Source organism: Sceloporus undulatus, chromosome 4, assembly GCF_019175285.1.
Source record: "Sceloporus undulatus isolate JIND9_A2432 ecotype Alabama chromosome 4, SceUnd_v1.1, whole genome shotgun sequence".
Lineage (NCBI taxonomy): Eukaryota > Metazoa > Chordata > Lepidosauria > Squamata > Phrynosomatidae > Sceloporus > Sceloporus undulatus.
In genome coordinates, this window is record NC_056525.1 from 74267092 (window position 1) to 74289314 (window position 22223).

Consider the following 22223-nt stretch of genomic DNA (forward strand, 5'->3'; position numbering starts at 1 on the left):
GATACTGAGAGACAGTGTGGGGTAGTGGTTTGAGAGTTGGGACTACAGCTCTGGAGAACAGGGTTTGAGTCTCAGCTTGGTCATGAAACCGACTGGGTGACTTTGGGCAAGTCACACTCTCTCAGCCTCAAGGGAATGCAATAGCAAACCTCTGAACAAATCTTGCCAAGAAAACCCCATGGATAGGTTCGCCTTAGGCTTGCCATAAGTCGAAAAAAACCTTGAAGACACACAACAACAAATAAATGTTTAAATAAATAAATAAATAAAGATATGAACCTGCCAGAGATTTTCAGGGAAAGGTTTTGTCTCATTCCTGCCACCATCACAGGCAGGATTGGTGAGGACACGAGAGAACGCCTTCATGGTGGCACTTTGGAACTCCCTTCCTCAGGAGGCCTGGCTGGTCCATCCCTGCTTTACTCTCACTGGCAGGCAAAATATTTCTATTTAGGCAGGCTTTTAAGGTACAGTATAAGGGAGGTCTTTTTATTGGAGATATTTTATTTATCTTTTAAACTTTGGGTTGCTTTTAAAATGATTTTAATGTGTTTTATGAAGTGCATTCAGTTATTTTTTACATTTTATCATAAACGGTTTTTAATTTACTATTTCTGGAAGCCACCTTGGGTCCCACTCTGGGAGAAAAGCAGCATATAAATTAAATTAGTTAATAGGTACAGGCCCCCCATCTGCTATGGGATGCAGATCCCAGAATTCCTCAGCATTAGCTATGCTGCCTTGGGCTGCTAGGGTTACAGTCTGGGAACATCTGGAGGGCAGCATAATTCCCACTGCAGTTACACAAATACAACCCCCCCCCATACACACACACATATATAGTAAAAGCACAAATAAAACTGGCATTCAACAGTTAATGCGCAAAACAAGATTCTAGCAGCTCCCATTTTGGACATAAAGCCTTGACTTGAACTAAACTACACCTTAACACTTGCTAGTTACCTTTTTTTTCCTCCAACTTTTAACAAGGGTGCAGTTACTCAATAACAAGAAAATCCAGACTAAATGCAGTGACAGAAAAAACAAAGAAGATAAAAAGCCTCAAACAAACACAATACAGAACACTTGCCAGTATTCAAATTCCAACTGACAACTGCTCTCCCAGTAATGGAAGTTCATATATATATATATATATATATATTCTGATGGCATCTAAACTGGTTGCAAATAATTGTTTTTTTTATCATAATGGACTGAGAATACTCCAAATTTTATTCGAGAGATTGTGAGCACTTTTTTTTTTAAATTAAGCTGCCAGTAACGTAATGTGCCTTTATGGTGCAGTGACACTTGGAAAACTGTATAGAGTTCTGGTTAGCTAATATTAGAGATAATGCTTTGGAGCAATACAATACAATTAAAATGATCATGGGGAAATATTACACTGTTTGCTGCCTTTTGACTTGGCTGTCTGTGGCCAGAAATGGGGGCTGATGGAGATGTAATAAAATATGCAAAGTATGTCAAAAGTGGATAAGAAGTTTTGTTTTTCCTCTTACTCTTCATACCATAATTCTGTGTCACCCAATGAGACTGATTGTCAGGACAAACAAAAATCTTTTCCTATTTTACATGATTAGGTATGAAATTTGGTCAATCACACCCTGTCAGCCTCAGATGATGGCAATGGCAAACTCTCTCTGAAGAAACCTGCCATGAAAAACCCATAATAGGTTTACTTTTAAGTCAGATATGCCTTGAAGGCACACAACAGCAACAGAGGCCTTAAAGGGTAAACCTAAGCATGTTTACTGAGATGTAAATCCCATATAGTTCTGCTCTTACAAATATTTTTGTTTGAGCATGCGAAGAAGAACAAGGCATCACAATATGTATGTGTATAACAGCCTTTATTAATCTGATGCCCTCTAGATTTGTTGGACTGCTTCTTCCAAAATCCCTAAACTGAGCGTTTTAGTGGGACTGATGGGAGCTGAAGTCCAAAACATGGGGACAGCAAGACAGCAGTATGTTGGGGGAATTGCTAGTGTAGAACCAGTTTACTGACTGTTTCTCTGGGATGGTTGTCACAGGATTTCATATAGAAGCACTGCATGGAGATCCTCCCACTATCCTGGCAAGAGCAGGTTAAAATGAGATGCTAAACATTTGCCCATTCTAATAAGCCATGGACACCTTGCTGCATTCTTCATTGCTCCTCCCTATCATACTGTTCAAGCCCTGAGGCTTGGTCTCACTCTGCAACTTTATCCTGAGTAGAAGATAAGGTCATGAATCTGCAGAATGGTTGTGTTGTAACACCTGAATACATAATTTACAGTCCCAATGGGGAGTTTACATATGGGGAGGGGGAACACAACTTGAAGCACTATTCAAACACTGTTGAAGCTGTTCATATAAAATTTGGGAAATCTTCCACAACTGACTTAAGATATTTTCCTGTCTAGGGCAAAGGACAAGAATCCTTATTTACTGCCTTTCACAGACACCCACCGCACCAGCTGCTGAATCTTACTTCTGCACTGGTGGCAAGACAGGATTTTCCACCATTGCTATGGGTAAGCAGCCTAACTGGAAGGCCACATGATGTATGTAGATGGTTTTACAAATCCCAGACCTCAGCATCTGATGCCTGAAGTGGTGACATATTCCATGTAAGTGCAGAAAGGATAGCCCTACCACTTTTCCTATTTCATGGCATGGTAGTAGAGATTAAAAAAAAAAATTAAGGATGGCAGAAGATAGCACAAGGAAAATAAACTGTACTGTATTATTTTGCATATGTATAAGTTAAGGACCAGTATTCTAATACAGTAGAGAGCCAACATGTCCTAATGTTTTGGGATATGGACTATGACTGTAGAGATCAGGGAAACCCACTGGGTGACCTTGGGTAAGTCACACACTCTCAGCCGCAGAAAATCCTGTGATAGATTCACCTTAGGCTCACCATCAGTTGGAAATTACTTGAAGGCACACAACAACAAACAGAGCAATTCTAGCAGAGCACACTTTCATACATTACGCAAATGACTGTGTCTCTGAAACCTTGATGTCAGCATGTTATCTATTAATTAACTGATGGTTAATTGATTGATGATATGGATGGATATACATGCAGGCAGGCTACTACTCCTTCTAGCCATGTGGGTACTGGGAGACAAAGCATCTTAAAGTCCAGGAAATAAAATCCATTAGCAAGACAAAAAGATATTTCCTTTGAGGGCCAGTATGTCTCCTTTTTGAGGCCAGAAGCCCCATTCTTAGGCAGAGAACATTTAATTTCTCAACAATTCTCCATGCTTTTTAATTAGGAAAACACTTAGATGTTGTTGGTAAAACATGCAAATGCAGTCCCAATTTTGAAAAAAAAAAAGATTTATCTTGGTTGGAAACCTCAAAGACCCAGTAAAGTCCCAGTCCATTGGCTCCCTCTTTAGGATTCCCTTGTTGCGGGCTAAAATGTGGTATCCTTACATCCAGGGGTAACCATGTTGGCCATATTTCAAAGTACATAACATCCAAAATCCACAAAACAATGGTACATTTATTGGGACAGCCAAAATGCACAAAATACATGTTGCAATAATGATGTCTTTGCTTACACAAGATTTGTAGTACCAGCAGTGGACTGCTGCCCAGTTCCCTTTTCTCATTATCTTTAATGAGGAGGACCAGATATCGTATCTCTTTTTCTCTTGGCAGTGAGCCCCATTAAGCTTGGATGAGAGAAAGGATAATTCTTGGGTTCATGCTTTTTTTGGATGCAAGCGATTATGAGTTCTCTCTAAGAATTTTCTATACTGGGCAGCCCCAACTGAGCAGAATCTGTGACATTATACATGTATATAGTGAAAACTAAAGAGGCAAGATGGAATCAGGGAATTAATAATACTAATTGTTTGGTGAAGTTTACTGTGATAGGGTCCCCATAAATCACAGTTGGCTGAAACACAAAAAACAACAACTGGCCAACAGTTGAAGAGAGGAAATACAGTGGACCCTTGGAATCCACTGGAGTTTGGTTCCAGGACTCCCTGTGGATACCAAAATCTGTGGATGCTCAAGTCCCATTAAATACAATGGCATAGTAAAATGGTTTTTACAATATAAAATGGCAAAATCAAGGTGTGCTTATTTGTATTTATATATTTTTTTCTTAATATTTTCAAGCAGTGGATGGTTGAATCTGTGGATAAAAAAATCCACGGATATTGAGGGCCAACTGCATTTTAGACAGAAATTGAGTGATTTTCATCTACCCTCACTCACCATTCCTTCTGCAGTCCATCTTCAAAAGTACTGGAACAAAAATGGTGGTACTTAATTGTGTGAATACTAAGATGGAGGCAACTTGACTCTTAAGAGGAACATCTCTTTTCATCTTGTTAATTAAATTTAAATATTATGTCCTGGGGTACCATAAAGAGAAGGATCTTGCCTGCACAAATGTCCCTCCAATACCACCTGAACTGCAGAACATCCATATCTTGACAAAAGGCAGGCTTGGGACTAATATCCTCCTAAATTTTGTTCTCTCCTGTATGATTTTTAACACCTTTGCCCAAAGAAGAACCCAGTGAAAGCTTGCAACATGTATTTTGTGCATTTTGGCTCAATAAAAGCATCAACATTTTGAATGCTATTGTAACCCCCCCACACACACACAAAACTCACACATGCGAGTTTGCTTTTCCAGCAAGAAACTCCCAGCTCCTCATGACTTGGCACTTTCCCTTTTGATCCAGATCGGGTGCACAACATTTCCATGTGCAAAGTTTTACAAACACTTTTCCTGTCCCTTAGTAACGGATAAGAGTAATGCCTTATAATTGGCAGCATTAATCATGAGATGAAAGCAACCACAGTAGCTATTTTAAAAAAAAGACTTCCTTGCCTCCCATCTCACAGTGCATCCACACTGGGGAAATAACCCAGTTTGACACCGCTTGAACTGCCATCACTCCATGCTATGGAATTCTGGGAACTGTAGTTTCTTGTATGACATCTATGGCCATCTTGAACATCAAATAACATTACCACTTTATGCATATATATATATATGTGTGTGTGTGTGTGTGTGTGTGTGAAGTGTCCTGAGAAGGGAGTTGGAAAATAGTTTTATGGCTTACCTATCATTACGACAGGTAATAGTCTACGTTGTAGAGATTCCTGGAAAGTGTGAAAGGGCAGGTTCTAAAGAAGTGTTTCAGACTTTAATCTGATAATATTGTACCATGGAAGCCATCTAAGAAGTCAACCTGACCCATTTATATACCATTTATCTGATATCTTCATAATATAATATTGGCTGACTGGCTGGCTTTTGATGTTTTTCTCTGATAATATAATTTTATAATATAATATAATAATAATGTAATATAATAATAATAAAATAATATTATATAATTTTCATAATATAATATTGGCTGGTTGGCTGGCTAGCTTTTGGGTCATGCTCACAAACTCTTGCCCTTGCCTCTTTGCATCTACACTGCAGAATTAATGCAGTCTGACACCGCTTGAACTGCCATACCTCCATGCTACGGAATGATGGGATCTGCAGTTTTGGTGAGCCATTTAAGCCTCCTCTGTCAAGAGAGACCTGGTGCCACAACAAGCTACATAGCATGGAACTCGAGCAGTCCAAACGGTATCAAACCGGGTTATTTCCCCAGTGTGGACACAGGTGTGGGCTCACCTTCCTCCTTAAAAACTCCCCCCCTGGCATTTGCATGGCCAACATCAGCCATGCATGCATACATCCTTCCCCCACTGGCCCTAGGCTTCTGGTCCCAGTTTCCCATCCTTGGTTGCAGGAATCAAAACATTCCCCCAATTTGCAAAGTCATGCTGGCGCTGCATCCTCCCTCTCTGCTGCTGCTGCTGCTAAGAACCCTGGAGGAAGGAGGAGGAGGAGGAACCAACGGAAGGGTTCTTCTTCTGCTGGACGTGGTTCTCTCTCGCGAGAGCCTTCCAGCTATAAAAGCAGAGGCTGGAACGCACTGCCAGGCAGAAGCATCCTGGGGTTGGAAGGAGGTGCATCTCTGCTTTGTTGCTGAAGAAGAAGAAGAAGAAGAAGAAGAAGAAGAAGAAGGTAAAGGGGCTTGGATGCCTGTCTGCTTGCAAGGATGCTAGTGTTAAGAGTATCTTTTGAATGGGTTTTTGTTTTTTAGGGTAGTATTGGTGGATGGTGATCCCCTTCTTACAAAGGAAATTGAACCTCTGCAGTGTATTTCATTTGGCAGGGTCCTCCTTTTTCCCCCGGACACGTCCTCCACTTCAGCCCCCCTGCCCAGGGAGGATCCCCAAAAGTCCTCCATTCTGAGCAGCACTAAGAAGCAGGGATTTATATTATCTATCCTAAGGTCTTTCCTTGGGGCATGCCCTCCATTTTTTATCCAACCTCCTCCCCTTGTCCTCCTTTTTTGCAGTTGGGGCATCTGGTCCCCCCTGCTTTTGCGTGACTGCACATTCTCACAAAAGAGGGGGGTTTCCTTGTTTGAACCAGACACGTGTCTGCCTTTCCTAGGAGAGGTCTCTCTTTCTTGGTACTGGATGTTCCCCCAGGTATTGAGTGGATTAAAAAAATTATTTATTTATTATTTATTGGGTGGATGAAAACATATTAATTTACTATTTTATTATCGATTTATTGAGTGGGTGAAAAAATTATTTATTATTTATTTATTTTATTATTCATTACTGAGTGGATGAAAAATTTGTCCGGATCTGCTTAGAGGACTACTTGGTTTGCCTTGCTTTGTCTCCTTGTGCCTCATGTTCTTCTGCCTTGAGCAGTTGTGGCTGTGTGTCTTCAAACCCTTTCTGACTTATCCTGGGGTTTTCTTGGCAGATTTCATCAGAAGAGGGTCTGCCATGGCCATCCTCTGAGGCTGAGAGAGTGTGACTTGTCAGGTTGTCAGCCAGTGGGTTTCCATGGCTGAGCAGGGATTCAAAACCTTGCTCTCCAGAGTCTAATGCTCAAACCACTATGCCACACTGTCTGGAGTAGAGAGGAGGAAGAGCCATCCCTTCCTTAAAGCCACTGAAACAGGGAAGTGTTGCCTGCAGGGTGGGGAGAGGCTGAGTGCATTCAGGGATTGTGGTTGTTAAACTCAATTGCACTTCAGGAGGAGTCACATTTTCCTTCTGAAGGTGGGTTGTTGCCAGATCCGCTAGACTGTAGTTGTTGGAGATCTCAGCAGTCTGCTAAAACAGGTATGATCTATGGTTGTATCCAGACTGTAGAAATAATCCAGTTTGACACAAACTACAATTCCCAGAATTCCACAGCCTTGAGCCAGACCAGTTAAAGTGGTGTCACTCTGGATTATTTCTGCAGTGTGCATGCAGCCTTAAAGGAGAAGCCGGACTGAGATGGGTGATGGGGATTAATTGAACAAGCTTCCTCTTCCAAGTTTCCATTTCATACAGTTACTTAATGGAAAAATTAAAGCTGAGATGGTCCTCTGCTGGCTGCCATTGTACAGAATTCACTTACAGAACTGGTAACCAAGGGATCTTCTGGTATAAATAGAATTCAGAGGCCATTGTATCAGAATATGTTGTCATTGATGCTGTGTGGTTTCAAGTCCTTTCTGACTTACGGCCATGCAGAGGGGTTTTCTTGGCATGTTTCTTCAGAAGGGGTTTGCCCTTGCCTCCTCTGAGGCTGAGAGAGTGAGACTTGTTCAGAGTCACCCAGTGGCTTTCATTGCCTTGCAGGGATTTGAACCCTGCTCTCCAGAAGCATAGTCCAATACTCAAAGCACTTAACCACGCTGGCTCCCATCTGGATATATACTTACATACAATTTGGTTGGTATTTTGTTGGTTAGTCCCAACTAGAGTAAACCCAAATCCATCAGTGATACCTTTATTGGCCAGCCGAAATGCACAGTTGTTGCAAGCTTTCGAAGCTCCATGGGCTTCATCATCAGGCAAGATGTTACAAACTAAATAATGTAGACCCATTCAGTCAGTTTTAAAAAGGTGAGTCAAGCCCTAGATAACTCTTGTGGATTCAATGTGTGTACAGTAGTCTGGATCCAAAACTGGATTAGGCTTCTCTATGGTATCCTTATTTTGGGGTATGTAGTAGTATTTGACTGGCTTATTTAAATAGTCTGGGATTTTTTTGTCTTTCAAAACTTGCTGATGCTCAATATGCTCATGGAAAGATACTCTTGCTCAATCAGTTTGTGTAGTTTATTTGTTGGGTGTGGAATGTTTGAAATATTGCATACCTCTTTTAAATATGCAAGTAACTCTTACATGAGTTGCAGTTGTAATGTTGTTGCACTGGAGCCAAGGTGCATGATTTAGACACTGCTGAATTAAATCCACAGGAAGGTTATATAAAGGGTTTCTTAATTTTAGAGATCTTCCTTGTGTCCGCATAACAATTTCTTTGCCAGTGTCTTGGAATAAAACAAAATGGAAACGTATCAGAAGTACACTTTGGAATTGGGAGAGGGGAGGCTTATAAACTGGTTCAACCTGATAGTACAACAGAACTGTTGAGGCCTCCAAATATGTCTTAAACTGTTGGCTTCCTGTTAAGTGTTTTAAACAAGGTGTGCTAAGCTATGATTTTTTCAGCTGTAGTTGGAACTTGAAGCATGTGTTTTAAGTCTGGATACCTAAAGCAGCAAGGTTGTAGTGGATGAGGAACTCCAAACTATGAATGGAAGCATTTATTTTTGCTTTTAAAGAGGCAGTTTTGGGAGGAGGGCTGGGGGGGGGCTGTGCTTTCAGTACTGTAGAAGACAAAGGATTAAAATGCAGCTTGTTTGTTCCTTCTGTACCTCTCAAGGAAGTTTTATACTATAAATACTCTGCAAAAGTATGCTTAGAGGATTCAGTTTACTTACCATCCACTTGTCAAGTAATGCCATTCTGGGCTCCCACCAATGATATTTAAAATATGTTGTTGCTCTATGCTTTCGAGTCGTTTCTGACTTATGGTGACCCTAAGGGGACCCCATCCCAGGGTTTTCTGGGGCTGAGAGTGTGTGACCTGCCCAAGGTCACTCATTGGGTTTCTTGGCTGAGCAGGGAATGGAAACATGACCTCCAGAGTCTTATTCCAACACTCAAACCACTACACCATGCTTGGCTCTCTTAAAGTACTTACACGTACAGTATATTGAAAGTTTGCCTCCAGTCACTCTAAATATTGTAGTAGCTATCATGATTGTTAAACTGTATACGACAATTTAAACAATATATTTTTATCTCAAAGCAGTGAGGCCATAAAACCACAGCTTCTGTGAAACAAACTTGCAGCAGTTGATCATTCTGGCACATTCTGAATGACCTTTTCAGTGCCAGCAGAATGAGTGCAGAACATTTCCTGGGTGGCGCTGGGCTGGGCTGGGCTGGGCGAGATGTGCTTGACGTCACAGAGCCTAACGAGCTGCAACTTTCTTAAGCTTCTGTCAGAATGTCGTCAGGAAATGCCTACATTGGGAGACCCGCCCCAGACTTCCAGGCCACAGCAGTAATGCCTGATGGGCAATTCAAAGATATCAAACTCTCTGACTACAAAGGTAAGTCAAATAAAGCATGCAGGTTTTGTGGCATGAGATGGATGTGTGCGTAACAATGTAAAAATAACACTTGTCTGTAAAATGTGTATTCTAATTTCTAGCATCTTCAAGTACACACAGAAACTTCTTTGTTCCTGAAATGTACATTCTGTGTTCAAGATGAGAGAACAGATCTACAGGAAAACAGATCTTTAGGTTCCTAAAATGTATACAGGTTTTTTTAAAAAAGAAGGTTGTAAAGCTGAATAAGAACAGCTTTACTTTTGCACCATTCTTTTTAAATCACCCTGTATTATGTACTCAAGATGATGATATTGATAATAATATGTAGAGAGATTTTGTATCACGTTTTAGACTAACTGAAAGAAAGAAGTTTCAGTTAGTCTCAAAGGTGCTCCAAAATCTCTGCATACTGATTCTTCAGACTAACATGGCTATGTCTTTGAATTCTACTGATTCTGATAATATTTATTTCTTGCCTCTCTCCCATAGATCAAGGCAGGGAACAACAACAGATGAACAGTTAAAAACCAACATCAGTTAAAAACAGACCAGTTTAAAAGACTAAATAAAATGCATACCTATTAAAACAATCTGCATTTAAAAATTCATAATTGAAAATTCACAATGTAAAAACCATCTGTACAGGCCTACCAGAAGAGATTTGCCTTTAATGCTATTTTAAATTCAGACAGCATATTCAGCTGTTGAATCTCTTCTGGCAGGTTGCCCCACAGTCTCAGAAAAAAGGTTTATAAGTACAGTCTCTAATAGGCAAAATTATGGTCTTTGCTGTATATCAGATGACTGACCTGTAAAAAAACCAGTATGTTATGCGCTATAGTATTCTAGAGGGGGGATGCAGGATATCTTTCTTTCAGGACCTGTTTACACTTGTCCTTTTGTCTCCCTTGCTTATACTTTCATGTTTGTTTGTTTCACTACTTCAACCTTCCCAATACTGTATCCCATTGGGAATGGTCTTAGTGGTTGTTAATGTCTGTCTCCTTGTTACGATATTCTCTTTCATTCTCATCACAAATTCCAGTACAAAACATCAGCCTCCCTATTATTGCTCTGAGGCAGTTTTAATGGGCTGAATAAGGAACATATGGTAGGCTTCTTCCCATTTCTACATCCAGCTGAAATTCACAGCAGTAAGATATGGTCTGAACTCTCGGAATTTCAATACTGAATTTCTCAGAGGAACTCAGAGTTAATAATATGGATTCCGGGGAGATATTCTAGGATGCAAATAATACAGATGGTCCATAAAATAATAATAAAAATAATAAAACTTTTATTTCTGTCCCGATTTTTGTTAAAGCATAGGTTACAACTAAAAGCTCTAGTACTAAATTGTGTGTGTATATAAAAATCTATCCCAGATTTCTCGCCTACTTTTAATAAAAAAGTATCAATTGTGGTTAATAGTACTGTACAAAAACAATAACATCTCCTTTTTTTTTAGTTCTGTCATTTTAAATGTAGAGCGAATGCAAGGTCTGGGGGGGTGGGGGGAATCAAGGAGTCACAAGTTTAATGAAGTTGCTTTTAGGGGGAAAAATCTTAAGGCTATGACTGAAGTGCATCAGAATTATTTCCCCAACTATGAAGTTTCACACTCTATGTATTGCTATGTGTAGACCCAGATGGCTGAAAGAGCCTTTTTAATGGAACCAGTAGATAGACAACAATGTACAAGAGATTAACCATCCTGATGTAGGTAGGGCTTTGACACTCAGACTCCCTTTTTATTGACTATGGTGGGTAGGGCTTCTGGAAGGTGTAGTCCCAAACATCTTGATGACCATTGGTTAAGAAACCATGTTTAAGAAAATCCTAGTACTACAGCAATACTCAAAACAATCACCGTGAACTGAATCTGGAAACAACCTGCTACTGTACCTGAATTAGCTGCCTTAGTGCTTAGGTTAACGTGTGTAAGACAGAAGTTAACATAAGTGTCTCACAGATACTCAGGAAACACCCAGTTACAAATATTACTGACAGTTGAAAGAAGCTGTCCTATTACTGAAGCTGGTGGAGTGAACTGTGCAGCACTACAGATACTACCAGCCTTGGCCAGTAGTAAGGAATGCTAGGTGTTTCTTTTTTAAAAAAATTCTTTATTGATATTTAAAAAAAAAGAACACATAATACAGAAATAAATCATATTTTTAGAATCTTGTCACAGTTTAGAATATAAAAAAGTAATTCCTCTCCCACCCCTCCCCTTCCTCCTAGGATCAATTCAGTTCTAATTACAATATACATACAGATACCCTTCGTTTTCCCTCCTTTCTTTTCCTACTTTCCAACCTTATCTACCATCATATATAATGTTTATCTTACATAAAAGAGTATGTAATATTACAATATCTTATTTTTGTTTTTCTTAACTTTATATGTAACATGAATATGTTTTAATCTTATATATTTCAGTTACATTACAAATTACTAGTTAGACTGAAGAAGACACAACCATTATTAACTGTTCAGTTCCAGCCATCTCTTTTTACAGAACTTATATAACGGTTCCCAAGTTCGGTCCTCATTTATATCATCATCTCTCATATAAGTTGTTAATTTGTCCATTTCAACAATATCTAACGCTTTGACTAATCAGACATCAATATCAGGTGCATTTCCTTCTTTCCAATACCTTGCTATCGTCATCCTTGCCGTAGTTATTAAGTATATTTGCTTCAAATATTTTCTCACACTGTCATCCTCTATCATATTTAACAAACACATTTCAGATTCAATTTTTATTTTTATTTGATATATTTCTTGAATTATTTTGTGTATGTCCTTCAATATTTTTTAATTTTTTGGACAAGTCCACCACATGTGATAGAAAGTGCCAGGTTGCTTCTGAAATCTCCAGCATAAGTCATCTTTCTTTTTATGCATTTTTGCTATTCTTGATGGGGGTAGATACCACCTATGTATCATTTTAATAAGGTTTTCTTTACATTCATACATAAAGTAAATTTTAAATCCTTACCTCAAACTCTTTGCTAGGAGTTTCAATTCAACAACATATGTTAGGCCACATAGTTACCATCCCTGGCTTAAGTAGAAACCCTAATTGCCACTTTTGCCATTTTGGCAGTGAGTGATCATTATGATGATTTATACTAGTCATTTCATCTGATTATGGAGAGTGAACTAGATTTGTACTAGTCATTTCATCTGATTGGGGATTGAACAGAGGCAAGAAAACATAAAACAGGTGCCATTAACGTTAAGATTCAGGGATCTGTGGCTTGCAACATTTTGTTGAGCTCAGTTTAATTTGGCTGTGAAAATTTTCATTTTTTTTTTCTTACAAGAGCTATAGAATCTTAGAGCAGACCACAAGGGTCAACTAGTCCAACCTGCTGCCATGGAATACATAACTAAAGCGCTCCTAAACGATCCTGTCTCTGTTTCTTTTCCTTTCAGGGAAATATGTTGTCCTCTTTTTCTATCCACTTGACTTCACCTTTGTGTGCCCAACTGAAATCATTGCATTCAGTGAAAGGTCTGAAGAATTTAGGAAGATCAACTGTGAAGTGATTGGTGCTTCTGTTGACTCTCACTTCTGCCATCTTGCCTGGTAAGAACTCCTTAGCTACTTATAATGCAGGGCCATAGATGTGGATGCTGGAATCCTCACCACCCAAATAATCTAGTTTTGGAAAGTAAAACTCATACCAGTGTGGGCAGAGAGCTGAGCAGGCAGTACAACAACAAAATTCCTTGGCTGTCTCACTTTTCCTAGAAGCAGACACTCAACTCTTAAGAGATGGTTGGACAGGGCACTTTTGTATGGGCTTGGATTACTGTAGGTCCAAGAACTCTACCATGTCTAGCCACAGAAGCAGATGAAAAGCCCCTCTCTCCATCTGGCCTTGGAGGAAGAGAAGAAGAGGCAGGCACAGCTCCACTATGCTTAGTCCCAGAGGCAGCTCCCTCCATCTTAACTGCTAACACCATGGCCTCGGAGAAAGAAAAAAACTGGCAGTATCTGCTGGACATGATCCCTTTCCCTTCTTCTTTTGTGACTTATCTTTTTTTTTTAGATTGTAAGGCTAAGGGCAGGGAACTGACAAATTAACAATCTGTAAGCCACTCTGAGAGTCTTTGTGGCTGATGAGTTGGGTATAAATTTGCCATTGCTTTCTTCTGGGGTGAAGAAATAATGACTTAATACAGTTTTTACTGCAGTTGAAGCAGGAACAAGGATGTTCCAAAATGGCCCTGTAACTTTTGCTTGGAGTCTAAAAATACTGTGGTATTTTCTAAAGTGTGTTTCCATGTTTTCAGGATTAACACACCTAAAAAGCAGGGCGGATTAGGTAGCATGCGCATTCCCTTGATGTCTGACACAAACCGTGCAATTGCAAAAGAGTTTGGGGTACTCAAAGAAGATGAAGGCATTTCTTACAGGTAAGGTTACTACTGCTGCACATTCCCAAATGTTCTGCATGTTTATATTCTGATTTTCACTTCTAAGAAGCAGCCCATAGAAAATAGCAAAGGAATATGAGTTGGGTTTCTAGACACGGAGGCCTTGGAAAATTCAGAGGGGAATTACTTTAATATGTTTCAGAGCAGGAATAACTTTTTCAGTTTCTCCACAGTCTTTTTCTGGATTTTTAGAAGTTGAACTCTGACATTTATTCCTGTTTCCCTGTTAACTTCCGCAAGGAAGTTAATGGAGCCCTGGTGGCGCAGTGGTTAAATGCCTGTACTGCAGCCATTCACTCAAAACCACAAGGTTGCGAGTTCAAGACCAGCAAAAGGGCCCAAGCTCGACTCAGGCTTGCATCCTTCCGAGGTCGCTAAAATGAGTACCCAGACTGTTGGGGGCAAATTAGCTTACTTGCTTTTCACCGCTATGATCTTTGGAATAGCGGTATATAAATAAAACAAATTATTATTATTATTAAGGAGGCAGTGCTTTCATCCTTATGTCTACTCTCTAGTGGGGAGAGGGGAAGGTAAGGTGTGGACATACTAAGTCAATCTGTTTCTGGCATCTTTTCAAAGGTATTATTAATATTTGAGTTGAAAGAGATATAGCCAAGGGTTCAAGAGGATACCAGTGGACATGGTATTGGACAAATCAATTAATGACTTTATAAAGGTTTGCATTAGCCAAAGGCTCTGTTAGTTCTCATACAAGATGGACCCTGCTTTAAACTTAATTTTCTGTGTTAGGTCTGTTGGTGAACAAAAGGTCTTTTTATTTTGCTTTGCAAGTTATGAGATGACTGGAATCCCCCCCACCCCTTACTTCTAGTAGAAAAACTTGTTGAGCCAGTATGCTGCAGTGGCCAAGAGACTGAGCTATGAATCAGGAAGTCCTAGTGTAGATCTCACCTCTGCTATGAACTTGCTAGGTCACCTTAAATATACTACTCTTGTCAGCTTCATACACTTGTAAAATATGGCAGATGATAATATTGACTTAATAGCATTGATGTAGTTTGTATACCTTTACAATATATGCCAAGCACTTTGAACATGTGGAAATATTACAGAAACATTTAAACATTTAATTTGGGGTCATGTTCACTTCCCCTTGAAGTCATTCTGATTTGTATTCCAAATTGTCATATTAAACAACAAATTTCTTGGAAGATCTATACTTCTGATACCAGTTGAAGCTTAATCTCTGTCCTTCAGAATGTTGTAATATTCAAAAAGAGCAATCTAAGGGATGAGTTGTAGAGAAGACACATGACAGGAGGCTTTACATTTCTTATTCTCCTTGGTGCTATATTCAGAAATTTTCTAGTAGCAAATACATGTTCTGCTAGCATAGGTCTTGTTTGTGACTAGTGTTCTTTCTGTTTAAGGGGCCTTTTTATAATAGACGAGAAGGGAATTTTGCGCCAGATCACAATCAATGATCTACCTGTTGGCCGCTCTGTTGATGAAACACTCCGGCTAGTTCAAGCTTTTCAGTTTACAGACAAATATGGAGAAGGTAAGATTTTTATAGTTGTCTGACTTATATTAAAGAAGCTTTCCTAAAAAGAAAGATTTCAATTAATTCTAAGTAGAGTTGTAGTATCTTTTGTCTACAAAATAGGAAAGTCTGTGCATTATAGAAATGTTTAAAATGCTTACATATGTAAACTTAGAACACTTTACAATAGACAAAGACAAAAAGCATTCCTGAGCATCATCTTCATTGTGCCTTAGCAACTAAAAAAAGGTCCAAAAAGACTCAGCAGTTTTCAGAAGTAAGTTTCATTCCCAGTGACCCATTTTAGTTTCTGTGCACAAATTTAAGAAAGAAGCAAATAGTATGGCAGGTGGCAGCAGAACAACATTTCTTCCACCAGATTAACTTCAGAGTCTTGGAGGAAAGAAGCTAAATGTAATCCCCAGGTCAACAGGATCCTGGGTTATTGTAGCATGTTGTTGTTAATTTTCATTACATTTTTCCTAAAGTGGCTGCTATTTAGTTCTGTGCAAAGAAAGAGGAGTGCAGTCTTGAGGGAAAGCCATAACACTCCTATTGGTGATTCATTCTTCCTCTTTGATTCTTGGTACGTCTAGTGTGGCTTTATACTGTGCTTTTTAAGGCCTTCCTGCAATATTAGGTCTTTTTCTACCATCTTCACTCCCAGTCATAATGATAGGCATTTGTCTAGTACAGTGATGGTGAACCTTTTTAAGGTCGTGTGCCGGGGGCGGGGCTTCTACCCCCAGGATGGGGGCTGGGTGCCAGGGCAGGGCTCCCGCCCCTTTTTCAGAAGGAGGGAGCCTCTGGCTCCTCCTCTGGCATTCGCCGGCCCCTGAGGGTCCCTCCTGGGGCCATCAGAGGCCGGCAAAAGGGCCCTCACCCTTCCTTCGCTCACCGGGAAAGGGCTCCACAGAGCCCTTCCCCGGCGAGCGAAGGCAAGCCGGGAGGAGGAGGAGACGGCTGGATACGCGTCCCAGCCGCCTCCTCCTCGGCCTTCGCTCCGTGCGAAAAGGCTCCATGGAGCCATTTTGTGCGGAGCGAAGGGAAGCCGGGAGGGAAGAGGGCTGGGAGGAGGAGGCAGACGCGTACGCGCCTCTGTCTCCTCCTCCCAGGCGCCATTTTCTGGCTTCCCGAGGCCCAAAAATGGTAGGGAGGAGGCGGAATGGGCGCGCGCCTGTTCCGCCTTCTCCCTCGCCCCCCGTGCTTGGCGAAACTGCGCCGCGTGGCACGCGTGGCACGCGTGGCACGGCTTCGCCATCACGGGTCTAGTAGAACATAGATTGAAACCAGGGATGGGCAAAACATGTCTGTCTAGATGGTTTTAGACTTCAGCTCCCAACAACCTTCACCATTTCTTAAGCTGGTTACAGCTGATGAGAGCTGCACTTCAGAGATAGCTAGCTTTGGTCATATTTAGGCATCCCTGGACTAAATGGTCAATCATGGCAGAGTATCCCCAAGAGAAGGGTGAAGTTATTGAGAATACTGGACATCTCTTTAACCATTGGTACAATGAAGCAGTGCAGTGGTGGTGTTGCTGTCACCCTGTTGGCAAGAGCATCTGCCATGAATGGCTGCTTCACTATTAGAACTGAGCTTATACTCCTAATGAAAGAATAGTGGTGCTAGAAGGTTGTTATTTGACAGAGGGAGAAAACAGTTTTCAGACACCAGGCTCTTTTGTTTTTCACACAAGTCAGGGATTGGGATTGGAGACCTCAGTTTTTCCTTGGGAGACTAGGGAGATCTTCTTGGGAGAAAAATCTTTGTCCCATGTGTAACTATGGTCCAAACCACACTGCAGAAATCATCCACTTTGAGGTGGCTTTAACTGCCCTGGCTCAGTACTAGTAAATCTTGGGACCTGTAGTTTGTCACAGTGCTCTGACAAAGAAGGCAAAATGTCTCACAAAACTACAGTTCTCAGAATTGAGCCAGAGCAGTTAAAGCTGTCTCAAACTGGATGATTTCTGCAGTGTGTTTTTGTCCTCTGGTGACCTTATCTTCCATTCTACAGGTACCTACGAATTACTGCTTGAACAATTTAGTCACATAAATACTATCACAAAGCCTACTGAACATGGAGTAAAGAGGAATGGCTTTTATACCAAGCAGCTTTAGTGCATATTCTTTTTGCTTCTTGTACTCCCATTTGTTCTTGCCTAGTCATCATTTGCCATCACTACTGTGCCATTATGGCTGTGCTTTCTCCCAAACCTTTCTTGCATTTACTTATTTAGTGCACGTGATAGTCTGCTCTTTTCTTTGTTTTTCATATGGTTCCTGCTTGATAGTGTTTTCTTTCTGCAGGCAATCCAGGCACAAAAAAAGATACTGTACTGAAATAACACTAGGCCATCTAGTATTCTAGAAATGTTGTAACTGAATAGCTTCCCAGCCTGTAGTCGAACAGATGGAATAACTATGTGCAGATCCAAATCACCTTGTAGAAAATAATTTTCACATGCTCTTATTTAACCTGCACTCCTATGTAACTAAAACTTAATGTTGTTTTCTCTTCAGTGTGTCCTGCTGGCTGGCAACCTGGTGCTGACACAATTAAGCCTGATGTCAAGCAGAGTAAAGAGTACTTCTCCAAGCAGAAATAAATGTTGTGTGTCATGTTTTATGCAAGATATTTTCTGTAACGATATTGAAAGCATAACTGTCTTTTTACCCTTTTCTTATTTAAAGGGCTACCATATTGTGAGCTAATTGACTTATGGGTGCAATTCATAAGCCATTTATTCTAGATCAGTCCAGCTGACTGGTTTTTAGAGTATGGTTTTTAGAGTAACTGGATTATGAATTGAAGGCTATTAGTGATAGCTAAAACTATTGATCAATTATACGTCCTAATTATCTCAACCAGGGTAGAGGACTACTTGTGCTCACTTGAATAACTAAGGACCAGTATCATTTACGTGACTGACTCAGTCATGCATGTAGAACAAGTGGATTTCTGTTTTTTGTACTGTTATTAAATTTGTGCAAAAAAAAAATTATTTGTGTCAAATTTATTGAGTATTCTCAAAATGGAAAACAGATGCAACAGCCCTTCTGAAATGATACTAGTAACAGAATACTTAGGTAGAAGGGGTGGGGGAAGACCATGTCTTTTCAAGACAGGTATGGTGGGTTCCATTTCAAAATATTGATACATAAATGACTAGAAGCTTTATGTCCATTTTTGTTGATATGTGGCTGATCACGTTGCTTCACTTTCCTGGTTTTATAAGAAATGTCCCCACTTTTAAAGCAACACACCGTGAATGTAGCTAAGCACATGAAACATGAGTCTCAGCTTTAGTTTTTGCATAGCCTCAGTTAACTCTCTTATCTGTACTGTTTCTGATCTTATCCATCCTTGTTGAGTCTCCTCTGTGTAATAATGGACTTAAATGACAAAGAGCATTCTAATTTACACTAAGTTTTCATAGAACAGCAAGTGGGGACAAGGATCAACCTTTCCTTCTGAGGGACAGAGGGGAAATTTTGCATGTGAAAACTGCTGACTTGTTCAGAATCTGAAAATGTTACACCACTTTTTAAATGACAGTGTTACTGCTACCTACCATTAGGGAAAGATCCTTGATAAATTTACAGTGCTACTTTTGGGCATTATAGTATCAGACAACACCTTTGCAGTCAAGTCAGAGATGTATTAACTGCATTAGTAACTTGTAATTTTTCTTAACAGTAGTAGAGTGATGAGAGGAAGAGACTCAGATTTAAATTTTTGCTGTAGTAGTTTTGAGTATGTGCTTTTAATAATCTCTTTCTTCCTTTTTGTAATATTAGTCTCTTAAAGTTGCCATTGAAGCACTGGTCACATTTCCTGTATCTCAGGAAACCACTACACCATGCTGGCACCCTACTTGCTAGGAGTTAAATCCTGTTGAACTCAAAGGGACTTAACAGTTTTTTCAAGTAACTTATTATGAATTCTCCAAAAATTATACACACTATCAAAATTGTGCACCAGCTATTTTGATATAAACATCTCAGTGATAGAATATATATTATGCACCATTTTAGTATTTCAGTACAGTAGGTGTAAAATCAGGATGAATGCATCAGTTCTAACAAAGACAAATTGCAGCTTTATCAAAAGCAAAACACAGATTTGATAGTTGGAAAACCTTACTCATTTAAGAAATATGGCTAGAATTCTATTGGCAATCCCAAGAAGAGTAGAGTGGCTGAATTGTAAGTTTTAAGCAGAGTCTCTTGATTCCATAGGTCTTCACTTGTGTACCAATAGGATTCAGGCCTATTTCAGAGAGACTCCTAGTACTATCTGTGGAGGAGTACACATTTTCTACATAGACAAAAACAACACCTTATGAGGGAAAAATTGGGACATATTAAAATGGTAAAGAACATTTGCTGCCTCTTAAAAGCTCTCTGGACTAAAGAGAAATGGTGCCTTTGGCTTTGTGAAGGTGTATGTGAGAGCCAGCGTAGTTTGAGTGTTGGACTGTGACAGTGGAGGCCAGAGTTCGAATTCTGAGTTCGCCGTGTAAACTCACTGGGGGACCTTGGCCAAATCACACTCTGCCTCTGAAAATGTCAATGGCAAACTCCCCTCTGAAGAAACTTGACAAGAAAACCCCATGATAGCCTTGCTGTAAGTCAGAAATTAATTGAAGGCACACAAGAACATTTGAGTGTAGAGCAGGTTTAGACTGAGAGTAGGAAGAAGTGAAGATCAGAGAAAGGAATATCAACCATCACAGATGACACCATATTGGCAGAAAATAAAGACTTGGAACAATTACTATGGAAAATCAAAAATGAAAGTGCTAAGGAAGGCTTACCTTTGAACATTAAGAATGTTAATAATGACCATAAAGAATTTACATAGATTCAGTGTAGACAATAGAGAACATTAAATAGGTAAAGAATTCCCATAGCTTTGATCAATCATTGATCTGAATTGAGACTTTAGTCAAGAAATTGGGAGTTTAGGAATAGGAAGGGCAGCTATCAAAGAACTAGACAACACCCTGAGGTGTAAAGATATGCTAAGGTTATGGTTGTCTATACCATCATATTTCTCATCACGATGTACGGGCCTACTAAATGATCTGTACAAAAGTGCAAAACAGATCAGACCATTTATAATTTAAAAAAACTCTAGAATCTCTGACATTTTTAAATGGGACAGAAAGAATAAAGTGAAAGTTTAGTAATTGCAAAAACAGTTTTTAGAGCAAAGAAAACATGGGTGAGGAGATCTGAAATCTCCCTGCATCCAATATTTCTGGACAAGCAATGACAACCTTGAGCATCCCCAGCAGTCAAAATACCTGACTGGGAAAAGGTACTCAATTTAATAAATACAGTCATGTATGCAAAATCACATTCAGCATTCTTTTCTCCAATCCAAAGCAAATATAAATCAACGTCTGTGACAGAGCAGCAAAATTTTTGAAGCCAAACTTTAACCAAAAAGTTCTCCAGTGACTGCCTAAAAAAAAATCCTGCATATTTCTTTAACCTCTGGGAAATTCAAACATTTGTCTTGTTTTCGTATGCCAGTGTGCCACAGACAGCACTGCAAAAGGGCAGCACTTTGTATCTGATGAATGGGCTTTTGTCATGGAAAGAGATATGCTTCTTTTGAACAGCTGCACAACAAACAGAAAAGCAACAAGAGAAACACTTCCATAATTTAATTTTTATGTGAACCAAGCTCCAACTGTTGCATTTCAACCTTCTTTTGGAGATGATCCATCCAAGGTTCAGGAACCCACCAAAATAAAATCTAGCAAGGGATAGTCAAAATTTGATCTCACTCCGATCTATTACATGCTCTCTGCAGACTATCCAGGTAGTTTCTCAATCTTTTTATTTTCCCCATATCCTCACCAGTGCTTTCTTGATAATATGATTTTCAAAATCTGCATTCACCTTTTTTTTCCACACGAAAATTATGCACACTACCCAAATCCTAATTCATGGCTTTCCAGTTCTAGCAATCTTTCTATCTTCAGACTTTGGAAATTATCTCATATTTTAACAATGCAGAGAGATGAAAGATGGAAGTAGAAAAATAATTGTGGTTCAGGTCCAGGCTATCTGACAGATCATATCTCCGCATATGAGCCTGCCTAGGTCATGTCATAATCAGAAGAGTCCCTTCTCAGTCTCAACACTGTCACAAGCATGGATGGTGGGGATGTGAGAAAGGGCCTTCATGACAGCAGACCCTAGCTCTGGAATGCTCTTGCTAGAGAAGCCAGAACAGCCATCCCTACTGTCAGAAGTCAGAGACCTTTTTAATCCAACAGATTTTTAAAATTGAAATATATAAAATAATGCTCTGAGGATGTTGTATGGTTTTAAACTGAACCATTTTATTTTTTATCTTTAAGTATAGTTTTAGATAAATTTATCAATAATTTAACCCTATTTAAATTTTTATATGTTTTAACTGTATTTTCTTTTAATTGTAAGCTGCCTTGATTCCCAGTTTTAGGACTTGCCTCCTCATTGCCCCCATCATCCATGTTGGAGCTTTTCACCTGAAGAAGCTGCTTCAATTAACTCCAAGGTTAGTTTGATTCTGCAACAGCACACTGCTTAATGATTATTCCTGTGCATCAAAAGTCAGGATGAAACTTGAACCAAATAACTGTTATCAAATTCTCTGTAAGAAAGCACACTGAATACTATGCAGACTTTTAATTACATATTTTTACTAAAGGAAAACA

General features: G+C 39.6%; 1 protein-coding gene across 2 annotated transcripts; it reads left to right on the top strand.

Moving 5' to 3' along the window:
• The first annotated feature begins 5947 nt into the window (after nt 1-5947).
• On the top strand, nt 5948-18497 carry PRDX1 (peroxiredoxin 1). Of its 2 annotated transcripts, none has more exons than XM_042465397.1 (6): nt 5948-6079; nt 9420-9536; nt 12987-13140; nt 13851-13973; nt 15389-15519; nt 18028-18497. In XM_042465397.1, the coding sequence occupies exons 2-6, from the start codon at nt 9431-9433 to the stop codon at nt 18111-18113; spliced, it is 600 nt and encodes a 199-aa protein (XP_042321331.1). In that variant the 5' UTR covers nt 5948-6079; nt 9420-9430; the 3' UTR covers nt 18114-18497. The 2 variants fall into 2 exon arrangements, with proteins under 2 accessions (XP_042321331.1, XP_042321332.1); XM_042465398.1 differs by having other exon boundaries at nt 6020-6058; nt 9417-9536.
• Nucleotides 18498-22223: the final 3726 nt, after the last annotated feature.

Bases quoted from the DNA above. Each gene is read 5' to 3' on its own strand.
- PRDX1 (XM_042465397.1), top strand. From the start codon at position 9,431: ATGTCGTCAGGAAATGCCTACATTGGGAGACCCGCCCCAGACTTCCAG. The intron at 9,537-12,986 runs GTAAGTCAAATA...TTTTCCTTTCAG, and splicing joins CAAACTCTCTGACTACAAAG to GGAAATATGTTGTCCTCTTT. The intron at 15,520-18,027 runs GTAAGATTTTTA...TTTTCTCTTCAG, and splicing joins TACAGACAAATATGGAGAAG to TGTGTCCTGCTGGCTGGCAA.